We start from the raw sequence: 12,271 nt of genomic DNA, 5'->3' as shown, positions 1-12,271 counted from the left end.
ACCTATAACTTACTCACTAATAATACTAATTCTATGTATTGGAGCTACATACTGGAACAAGCCAGCTCCTTATTCCATAGGACAGCGCTTCAAATAGGTAAATAAAATGTTTTACTTTTAGTCTTTTCTAATCATTTTTAACTGTGTTTAGATATCATCATGGACAGGGAATGGCTAAGTAGCATGGTCAAGGAAAGTAAAAGAGCTGTATAAATTCTACAGTCAAATCCCTTTTTTCCCAAATACCTCCTCCTTCTGGGAAATACCACCTGAAAATTCTTTGCTTCATTTCCTTTCAAGAACTAAGAATGACAACCTCAGATTCTAAATCCCAAACTTTCCCTTACCAATGCTTAATTCAACCAAAAAAAGTTTTTATATCTCTTATTAATGAATCTCATACAGGAAGCACTTTATAGGATTTTCAATTTGAAATTCAGGTTTTGATCCATATGGGTCAAAACATATGCTTAATTCCCTCTAGTAGTGAAACCCATAACTTCGTAAAGATGTTAAATTGGAGCACAGACAAAGGAAAGTGATGAGGATGATGAAGAAATTTATAAATGTCCTTTCTGGTTTTAGGTGTATGATCCTATAAAATTGAAGGAAGTGGGAACATTTTGTATTCATAAGGTTATAGATCTAGGGCTGGAAAATGATCTTAAAGGGCATTTAGTCTAAGCTCTTCATTTTGCATATGAGAAAAACGAGGATGAGGAGGCAAAGTCCAAGGCTATGCAGATTGTAAATATCAGAGGAAAAGAAAAGAATGCCATAGTGGTAAGGGTAGAGGTAGGGCAACAGTATGTGACGGTTGTCTTTCAGTATTTGAAGGGCTATCAGGGCAAAGAGAGATTCTATTAATTCTGCTTGGGTCCAGATGGCAGAACTAAATACTGAACCAGAAGTTGAGTTGTAGAAAAACTGATTTAAGCTTGAAGCAAGGAGAAAAAAATTCCTCTGGCCATTCTCCAGTTTGTCAATGTCCTTGCTAAGTCACAGTCTGCATTGTTAATAGGAGAATCCACATTCATCAAAAATTGGATCTTTCAAGATATCAGAATGAGAATCTGGGTGTTTGCTATTCAAATGTAAAATGAATTACAGTGAGTTCCTCTAAATCAGAAATTTTCCTATAGAAGCTAGATGCCTTCTTAGGGATTTAAAGAAGAAATTCCTGCTCAGATAAGGGTTAGACTACATAGTTCCTGAAATTACTTCCAATTCTGAGGGGGTTTTTTGAGTGTGTGTGTGATTCTGTGAATTCTTTAAGAGTTAGCAAAGTTTTAATCTAATGTCTACATTGCTAGTGACAAGCCTCCTTAAATACGGCTCTGCTGATCATTAGCACAGATGAGCCTGTAGTCATAAGTGAGTGGGGCTTGATTTTTACCAATTTTAGAGTACAAAACTTAATAATTTTCAAAGAGTGTAGCAGTTTAATTTTTTTTTTTTCATTTTGATGGCACTTACATTAATTTAAGTACCTCGGGGGAAAAAAACTGTTATCTTTAGCAAGAATTAGCAAGTAAAATTGGAAGCTACCACTTATCCTTTACACACATATACCCTCTTAGCATCCACACCCCAAGTAAGTTCCTTCCTTATCCAACTCAGCCCTATTTACCCTAGAGGTCCAATGTTTAGTGTCCTCAAGACTCCCATGAGGGTTTGATGATAAAGGTTTCCTCTCACTGTGAAGAACTGAACTTTCTCCCTTTGGGTTGGTATCCTAAGGTGTCTGTTACAGGATCAAAGTCTTGGGGGTCAACTTTCTTGCTCAACGGAATTTGTCTTAATTATTTCTTGTAATATCTTTATAATATAAATTACAAAATCGATTTGAGGGCATTGCAGGCCTAGGGGATATTTTCTATTGCCTGGCCTAAGTCCCAAAATTGCTCATAACAGCTCTGCCTACATTCAGATCCTTGCCAATTTATCAGAGTTTGTGTCCCATTAACTCAGCATCTTTAACCTCACAATCACCTCTGAAACGCAGGGAGGCAACAGTGAAGGACATTAGTGGTAGCCAGGAGGGACAGCCTAACATAATAGATTTCGGACTGATCAGGTCCTGATTGGAATATACTCATATTTTGGACAATTAAAGGATTCATATCAGGAAGAAAAAACACATTTGAAGAAAGATATAGTACTTTAAAAGAAGCAAGTAATATTAAGTTTGAATGACATCCTTCATTCCTGGCTTCTTTTTGTTCCTTCAGGAACCCATCCCTCAGCCATCTGACAGTTTTCGCCTTGTAGGAGGTAAGACTTTGAAATTAATAATGAATGTTTCAGTTTCTTGACTTGTTATAAAACTTTGTTGCTTGACTGTCAGAGTAGAAAAAGTGAAAATCTTCAACAAAACCATATTCTGGTTGGCCTACTATGCTTGGGGTGGGACTTGAGGGGCCAAAGAGTAAGAACTCCCACTAATAAACAGCCATTTCTAGTGAAAAGATCGAATTTATAGTCATAAAATAGAGGTTTTGAGTCCTGATTTTGCCACTTCTAATCATGTCACTTCAACTCTAAAAGTCTCACTTTCCTCTTCTGCAAAAAAAGATACTTTCTTCATATACCAACTGTTAAAACACAAATGCTAATACTCAGAGGTGTAGAATGAAAGTTTATTCAATAGCAAGTTGTTAGATGTTCAAAGCAAAATCAAAGTCTAAAGGACTAGATAATATATAAATAATTACAAATATACAAAATGGAGATAGAGACCAAATATGATGAGCAGGTGGAATATTGTAGTGGGGCACCCTGGATAGAGGGGTCAAGGACCAGGAGGAGAAATATGGGAAAGTACCAAAATCAAATCTCATCAGCTTCATTGTTCTGCCAAAGATAATAAAATAACAGGGCCCAATGACCAGAGGATACTTGAGTAATGTTGACTTAGTCCAAACACTCTTCTGTTAAGGAAACTATTCCTCTACCAGTGTCCAGAAGTCCTTTGGGGTAGTCAATGCAAATTTATCATATCTAACATAGCAATTCTTCCAGAATACAAATTCAACAGCATAAGGACAAACCTGTCTCTCCTTTGCAAAAGAAAGATAAAAATAGTTACAGGTAACATTTAGTATTTTATATCTATCATTTCATTTTAAACTCACAGCAACCTTTTGAAATAAGGAAATACTGTTAATCCAATTTTATAAATTAAAAAACCAAGACCAAGAAAGATTAGATAGCTTAATACATTCATAATAGTGCAAGAGACTCACACCTAGCACTCCTTATTCCTAGACCAGTTCTCACCTCAATATGCAAACTCTGTGTTTCTACAAGGTGATTTAAATTCCACTTATTTTTTGCCCCACGGCTTTTTGTATTTTTAAATCAGTTATAGCCAGTTCTTGGCCCAAGAAATCCCACTGATACATGGATGAGCAAGTATCCCACTTAAATATTAAACTCCAAGAAGGTTTTCTCTATGTACTAAGGGAGGAAAAAAACCAAAGAACAATCCAGAACAAAATAAAAGCACATCCATCTTCCACTACAGTTTTATTCAAGAAAAGTATATGTAATGAATTGTCCTATTTGCAAACCTGAGAAGAGAGGGGATTTACCACTCAAATGGAACCCACTATGGTGAGCTTATTATTAGATCTTGCTATGTCTCTTTTCAAAGCAGAACATCATTATTGGGAATGCCAGGGAACAGACGTAAAACCCTTTAGGGAACTCTAGACCTTCACACTGATGTAAATTTTCTGCCCACACAATACTCAGAAACAGCAAATCTTGAGCACCTCCACTGAGGTAAGGAAGTTTTTGTTCATATGAAAAAAAGAAAAAATATGATGAAATGTGATGAACCATCATTACAGGAAAACCACAGAAAGCAGAAGCCAAATATGCAGTGAAAGGATTTTCTGTGTCCCAATAGAATCCAACCCTGTCCCCAGGCAACGGCATACTACTTAGAAGAAAAGAATACAAGAGGTCAAAGAAAACTTAAATCTCTAGTAAAAACTCAAAAAAGAGATGGGGATAGTAAAACATACATAAGGATCACTGAATGTGTCATATTAACTAAGAAAACCACATATTAACATTATCTACATCTCAAATTTTTGCTTGGGCTGCTGTTGGGAATGTTGTGGGCAGCCTCATGTTTAACACCAATGCCTTAAAGCATAGAATATCAGATAATAGACTATGAGAACTGATGGGTTTCTTAGACTATGAGAGCCAAAAGTAACCCCAGAGCAAGCTATATTAGAGATGGAAAAAACCTTAAATAAATACATCAGAACACAGATTATAGAAAGCTATGGAAAGGATCTTAAAGTATATAATGCTAACATAATGCAAAGATATAATAATTATATAAATAATATATAAAGTATATAAAAAGCAGAGAGGGGCCATAGGATCACAAATTAAACCTTAAGAGTTTATTTGACCCAACTCTCTAATTGAAGTGAGGATCATAAAATGTGAATAACTTGACCAGCTTAATACAGCTAGTAAATATCTAAGGAATCGTTTGAAATCAAATCTCCCAAGTTTTGTCTACCCACTAAGTAATGCTGCATATAGAATCTTAGAGACAGAAAATGTCTTAAAACAAAGAAAATCAGAGCTGAAAAAACTTAATTGTGAAGGAGGAATGTAATGTAGTAGAAAGTATAATATATTAAAAGTAATGAAGGATCTGTGTTATTAGCTCATCTGAACAATAAAGCCTGTGGTATCTACCTAATGGAATTGATATGAGAAGTAAATGAAATAATTTACATAAAGCACTTTGTCAATATATAAAGATCTATAATTATTAATGTTGCTGTAACTGAAAGGAACAAATAAACATCAAAGACAGAAGAAATCTTAGAACTCCGAATGTTGACCTAGAAGCAGGCTTAGAACATTGAATATTAAAGCTAAAAGAGATCTAGAAAAAAAAAAAAAAACATGTCAATACTATAAGGGTCCCTTAGAGACCATGTAGTCTAACTCCTTTGTATTATTGAGAGAGATTACAAATCCTGAGCTAGAAGAGACTTCAGATCACAGCCCATCCCACTAGTTCATTTTTTTAAAGGAAGGACTGATCCCAATGACTTGTCCCAGGTCATATGGTCAAAGGTAGATTCTAAATGCCTCTGATCCCAGATTCAGTATTGTTTCCATTATCCCAGACAGAATAAATAAGGTGAAGAAAAAGTAAATCGCTAAAATAAATAAATAAATAAAATAAGTAGAAATTAGGAGGTAGTAAGTTAATATATTCCTTTGTATAGTTTAGAATTGGAAGTAATGTGAGAGATCTTCTTGGGGCCTTTGTTATTGTTGTTGCTGAATTCTTGCAGTTGTGTCTGATGCTTTGTGATTCCCTATGGGAAAAGATACTGGAGTAGTTTGCCATATCCTTCTCCAGCTCTTAAACAGATGTTGGAAACTGAAACAAACTAAGGGAAACTAAGGATTAAGTGATTTGCCCAGGATCATATAACTAATAAATCTATAAGGTTGGATTTGAACTCAGGAAGATGAGTTTTCCTGATTCCAAGATCAGTAATCTATCTATTGTGCCACCTATCAGACCCAGAGAAAGTCTAAAGGTTTTTTTTTCAAAATAGTATTTTATTTTTCCAAATACGTGCAAAGATAGTTTAACATTCAACTTTGAAAAATTTTGTGTTCCAAATTTTTTTGTCTCTTCCTCCAAGACAGCAAACAATACAACATAGATTAAATATGTACAATTCTAAAAAATATTCTCATATTTGTCATGCTATACAAGAAAAATCAGATCAAAGGGAAAATATGAAAAAGAAAAACAACAACAACAAAAGATTAAAATGTTTTGATCCACATTTAGTCTCCATAACTTTCTCCTTTGCAAATCTATTAGAATTGCTTTGAATCAACCTATTGTTGAAAAGAACCAAGTCCACCACAGTGGGTCATCACAGAATCTTGTTGTTACTTTGTACAATGTTCTCTAGGTTTTTCTCACTTCATTTAGCATCAGTTATGTAAGACTTCCCAAGACCTAGGATTTCTTAAAGATTACTGAATTAACTTGGACTAAATTCCAAGAACTTGTTTTTTTTTTAAACTATTTTGATAAACATTTCAACAGAATCAATTTCTCTTGTAATCCTATGCATTTTTTACACATTTAAAAACATTAATATGAGATAGGGTTCATAAATATCATAATTATCATAAATATCAACAAATTGCAAAATCAGTCCTGACACAGAAATAAAAGATAAAGAATTTCTGAACCAGAATAACTCGTCATTTTACAGATAAGAAGAATAAAACCCAGGTTGGTTAATCAGCTTGTCCAAGATCACACAAGCAGCAAGAGTGTGGATATCTTTAACTCCAAAATCAACACCCTTTCCACTACATTTCCTTCTCTAAATAAGTCCTAGAGCATATAGTCAAGTCCTAATATAGTATATAAGTCCAAGGCCACATGATATTTACAGGAAAGATGTTTAGATCCTTTATTCTACTTTCCTCTTGAAGACTCCTCAAGTTTTCCATGAAAGAATAGATCATTCTAACATATGTAAGTCTAGTACTATGTACCCTTTAAGGTCATTCTCTCAGTTAAGTTACAGACACCACCTGGTGGTATCCAACGTAACAGGGAAACTTGAAATAGCACAGAATTAAATAACCTTTTAATGGAAAACAGAAGCTCCATTTCTCTAGTCATCACCTTCCAACTTAATAGGTAATAGAAACTGTCTTTACTCATCGCTCTCAGGACAGGACTAATACAACCCGTCCTGACAAGGGTAAATATGAGATTTCTACAAAGTAGCACCTTAGGTCCTACCAGGTTTTGACACTTGGAGAGTGTATTATCTGTCTGCCAGATCTGGGGTTGATATATCATTATAAAAGCCTGATTATTCCTGATTTGTACCTTGGCAGGATCTGGTGGTTGGATCTGAAATCATCTGCTGGCAGACTAGATAGCATGAGCTTTTGAAGGTTGATTAAAGGCTTATTTTCCAGACTTCTTTAACTTTCTTTTCAGTGTAGTAGCATAGTCACAACCAGGGACAAGAGATCATTATTTCTTTTGTTAAATCTTTTTTTTTTTCCTAATAAGAAGGCTTTTGTTTAAAATAGATTTGCTTGAATCTCTATATTCTGGAGTATTAGATTTTCCATAAACAGAGTCTAAGTGGCTAAAATGTTCCCAGTTTTTTACTTGAGACTGTATAGGTCTGAGGACCCTCTCAGCTCTAAAGAAATGTGAGTAGCAAAAAAAAAAAAAAGTGAGTCCTTCTTAGTGGTATACAGTAAGTGTAACACTTACTTACTTTAACACAATGTTTCTTACAACCATCTCTGACACCCTATTTCTAGGGTCTGCAACCCAGTCCAGGCCCAGTTAAAATGTCAGAATAAGTAATCCAAGAAAAACAAAGTTTGAAATTTAAGGGCAAGAAGGAGAAATAAATGAGAAGATGATGAATTTAGATTTTTTTTTATTTTTAAAAATGTGGAATTTTGAAATTGCCCTGGAATATGCAGGTGATATGGTAGGAACAAAACTTGAGAGGAAAATATGTAATTGGAAATTATCCTCAGAGATAATTATGAAATTCTGATGATGTCACTGCCTAACTCAAAACTCTTTGATTGTTAACCATTATCCACAGAATAAAGTCCAAATGCTTTAATACAGATAGTGGGGGAGATACATTCTGAACATACTTTAATATTTAATCTACCTTACTAATACTATTTCCATACAATAAAAAAAAATCAAGCCTTGATTTGCAGCAGTGTTTATTGAATTTCAAGGTATAAATGCTCACACTGAAATTTTAATAATAGGCTTTTACAAAGCTGACTTAAGTTGCTCTAATTCTGATCTTTCCCCACTTTGCTCAATGCATTTGCCTATGAAAAGAGAGGCTGAAGACAAGTCATACTGAACCTTGGTTATTTACTGCAGAGCATCTTCCCCAAAATTCAGGTTTCCCCTCCTCCCCAATAAGTACCTTATGTTCCAATATGCCAGATTCCTCTTTATAGTCCTCACATAGAGACCATATCAATCAATAAGTATTAATTTAAAAAAGTATTAATAAGTACCTATTACATGGGCATTGCATGGGATAGTGGATAGAGAACTATCCCAAAGCCAAGAAGAATTGGGTTCAAGGCCAATCTCAGACACATATCTGTTCTATGACCATAGAGAAATTAATTTAACTTTTCAGGGTTCTAGACAACTCACTAAAATATTAAGCTGCAAAGAAGGTGTCCATCTCCATTGAGAGAGGGAGTTTCCTCACTCTCTACCTCAGAGAGATCTCTATACCAATGAAATTTGACTATGTGTCAAGTACTATCCTAGATTTTGGGATTATAAAGACATAAATAGCACAGTACCTATCAATTTATCTTTGGAGGGAGGAAGGGGAAAAACAATAGGTAACCATAAAAGTATATGGAAAATAAGCATGTGCAAAATATATATACTAAGACTTTTAGGATAAATATGAGGTAATTTTGTTACAAATACACTAATACTTATTTCCCTCTTGTTATCTTTGCTTATGCTTTCTAGCCTCATACAAATACCCTCATCACTCCTCTTCACCTCTATTTCAAGACTCAACTAAAGATGTACCTTTTTGATTAAGCCTTCTTTAGCCATTTCTGAGCTATACCTTCTTTAAATTTCTCTAGCTTTCCAAAGTCCAAACAATATAATTCATCCCCTGTATTACTTTTTTTGTTTGTTTGTTTTGTTTTGTTTTTTTATTTAATAGCCTTTTATTTACAGGTTATATGTATGGGTAACTTTACAGCATTGACAATTGCCAAACCTCTTGCTCCAATTTTTCTCCTCTTTCCCCCACCACCCCTTCCCCCAGATGGCAGGATGACCAGTAAATGTTAAATATATTAAAATATAAATTAGATACACAATAAGTATCCTGTATTACTTTGTAAATATGAAGTCTCAGAATTGGAACAGATCTTTTTCAAAAAGATTGGTCTCATCCCCTATCCCTCTAAAATATTTCAACTGGTAGCAATGAGAGGTGAGGAAGAATAAGGGACCTCCCAGGACACATTTGGCAACAGAAAGTTCATTGTCTCTTGAGGCAATCTAGTCTGGTCCATATCTAAACAGATCTAATTTATTAGGAAATCTTTAAATAAAAAGTTTATCTCTCTACAATTTTCAACACACACACACACACACCACACACACACACACACACACACACACACCACACACACACACACATACACACATACACACACACACCCTGAGACCATGAGATTTTTGAAAAGAACCTTCTTCCCTCTCTTGCATAGTCTAATAAAAGCATTGGAGGAGATAAATCCCCATGATCTTTTTAAGCCTTCATTGTCTCCAAATCTACTTTTGTCTGTGGGGTGTGTGTGTGTGTGTGTGTGTATGATTGTGTCTATGTGTCCATATTCTAAAAAGGGCGGAAGTCTCATTTCCAACATATATTTGTCCCTATAATCATCTAGCTCCTAGGATAGACCTGGGCATACATTAAGTGCTCAAAAATCTATTGATAGAGCTCAGTTGTTAACATCTACATGGAAATGCTGTCTACCAGCATTTTCCTTATAGGGCTATAGTTTCTTGGAAACAGGTATATCATACAATAGTATAGATGGCACCAGAGGCAACCAAATAAATCTATCTCTCAACCATTTGGCTGAGACCCTTGTCAATGTCCTTCAATAGCAACAAAATTAAATGGGGGTACTGAGGAAAATTTGTCATATTTATTCACTAGGGCCAATATTCAGAAGGAGTTATGAGACAGAAGGAAAGAAATTACATTTGGCTTTCTGGAGAAACTTCAGCACAACACCCAATTGCCCCAAAATCAGTCTGTCTGGGCTGTTCATATATGGCAGCCTGAATCTAGAAGTTGGCAGTTAAGAGGGATGTGCATGGTCTCTCCATGGTCAAATCTACACTATGCTTTCTCCATGTTCCACCCTTGACTCTCAGATTTTGTAGTCTCATTTTAAGGGGATTCATGAGTTCCAGGCAAACTAATTCACCTTTGACTTTCCCTCAAGCAAGAAGCTTAAAGAAGGGTGGTTAGTGAGTTTGTTTTGTTTTTCCCTTAAACTAAAAGGAAAACTATCAGAACAGAAATCTAAAAGAGGTTAAAAATAGACGCTGGCATTTGAGTTCAGGAAGTATGAATCTTAAAGATCCTTTCTCCCCATCCCTGGCTTTCTCAGAAGCACAGCTGATTTCACCAAAACAGATAGACAGACAGAGACAGAGAAACATACAGAGAGAAGGAAGAAGGGAAAGAGTGAGAGGAGAGGAAGGAGTAGAGAGTGAGAGGAGAGGAAGGGGTGAGACAGAAAGAGAGATAGAGAGAGGGAAGGAAGTAGGTAGGAAGGAAGGGAGGTAGGGAAGAAAAAAGAAAGGAAGGAAGGAAAGAAGAAAGGGAAGGAGGAAGGGAGGAAAGGAGGAAGGAAGGGTGGGAGGAAGGGAGGAAGAGAAGGAGGAAAGAAGACAGGGAGGGAGGAAAGGAGAAAGGGAGGGAGGGAAGAACAGAGACAGGGAGGGAAGAAGAAAAAAAAGAAATGAAGGAAGAAAGATAGACAAGAGTTAATATTTAAGAAAGACAAGTCCAGACATGTCAGGCTTCTGATATATATCTTTAAATTCTCACCTGCCATAACTGGTACTACCTCAGTCAAAGTGGGGTGAAGATGTTTTCATCAGCTGAGGGAGTAGTTGTTCTGGGTGTGATACACAGTTTTAGGTCTGGAGTGCATATCTTATCTTCCCATCTAATTCATTTGTAAGGTGTGCCTGAGAATAAGGTTATAAGAGTTGGTGTCTGGTCTCTAAGGTCTCTTCTAGGTCTAAAAAGAAAGGTCAAATCACAGAATCACAAAATGTTAAAGCTGGGAGGGATTTTGGAGTAGGTCCATTTAATCAAAATATTCATTCTATCAAGAAGTATTTATTGAGTATCTACTATGAGCTATGTGACCCTGAGTAGGTCACTTCCCTCATTTGGATCTTTACTATCTCATCTATAAAATTAAGGGTTTGGATGACATGATCTTTAAAGATTTTTCAAATTCTACTATGATAAATTCATAGCATTATCCCAGGTACCCTGTAGGTTACAAAAGAAAACAGAAGCATATTTCCCAGTTCCAAGTATGGTAGTGAATGTATTGCCGTCCCCTTTTAACAGATGAGGAAACTAACATTCAAAGAGATTAAATGACTAGTGCCAAAGCAGGGATCTGAATCCAGACCTCCAGATCTGGAGGTCCCCAACACTCTTTTCATGAATTCATTTAAAATAATTATTAAATTTACTTTATTTTATTATTAAATTAAAAATAAATTATTAAAATATATATTACAATAATTATATTTAATAGGGATAACTAGGTGGCACAGTGGACAGAGCACTGGGCCTGGAGTTAGAAAGACCTAACTTCAAATTAGACCTCAGACATTTAGTAGCTGTGTGAACCTAGACTATTTAACTTCTTAATTTTGGTGGCTCAAAATAACTCAGATCTCTTCTAATTGCTCTGCTAGCTACTAAATCATGGGAATAAATTATGAAAACATAATTTGATTTCCTCAATGTTAAGTGCAATGATGGAACTTCCAGTTATGTTCACAGAAATCCTGGTGGGGAGAGAAGGGGAAGAATAAGCCAGACATGCTTGAAGATTTTCTTCCAATTGCACATGTTTAACCTATATTGGCTTGTTTGCTGTCTATGAGAGTGGAATGAGGGGGGAGGGAAGGAGAAAAATGGAAATAAGGTTTTGTAAAGGTAAATGTTGAAAACTATCTTTACTTATATTTGGAAAAATAGAATATCTTTTTTTAAAGTCAAAAAAAAAAAAAAGAACAATTAAGCTTTGGAGCAAGTCCTCAACACTTCAGAAAAAAAAAAAAAAAGATTCACTTCCTCTTTAATATATTAAATTGATTTTCTTTTGTGCGTGTAACAGTGATTTTTTTTTTTTACAACTTCCACAAAAGTTCCCAACACTGTCCACTGAATACTGAAGGGGTGAAGTTTAAATCTTTAATTCTGACATTCAAGACCTCTACATTCTGGTTCCAATCTAGCTTTATTCATCCCCTTCATTTGGCTATGTCCCAACCTAAGTGGACTACTAGCTATATTGTCCTTATGAACTTATAGATTCAGACATAGAAAGCAATTTAGAGGTTCATCACTTCAAATACAGTATAAAT

At 35.2% G+C, this 12,271-nt stretch overlaps 1 protein-coding gene and 1 long non-coding RNA gene across 2 annotated transcripts in view; one reads left to right on the top strand and one right to left on the bottom strand.

Moving 5' to 3' along the window:
* The window catches only part of TNFSF8 (TNF superfamily member 8), a 36,283-nt gene that overhangs the window by 9,650 nt on the left and 14,362 nt on the right, over nucleotides 1-12,271 (top strand). Inside the window, exon 2 of the mRNA XM_003757072.4 lies at nucleotides 2,232-2,274. Coding sequence (XP_003757120.1) covers nucleotides 2,232-2,274 — 43 coding nt within the window. The remainder of the gene's footprint in view (nucleotides 1-2,231; nucleotides 2,275-12,271) is intronic.
* LOC116421728 overlaps nucleotides 10,532-12,271 on the bottom strand; it is an 89,685-nt gene continuing 87,945 nt past the window's right edge. Inside the window, exon 4 of the long non-coding RNA XR_004232224.1 lies at nucleotides 10,532-10,846. This is a non-coding gene — a long non-coding RNA (uncharacterized LOC116421728). The remainder of the gene's footprint in view (nucleotides 10,847-12,271) is intronic.

This window comes from Sarcophilus harrisii, chromosome 2, assembly GCF_902635505.1.
Source record: "Sarcophilus harrisii chromosome 2, mSarHar1.11, whole genome shotgun sequence".
Classification (NCBI taxonomy): Eukaryota; Metazoa; Chordata; class Mammalia; order Dasyuromorphia; family Dasyuridae; genus Sarcophilus; species Sarcophilus harrisii.
Note: the sequence above shows the minus strand (reverse complement) of the source record. Positions and strands in the feature narration are given on the sequence as shown.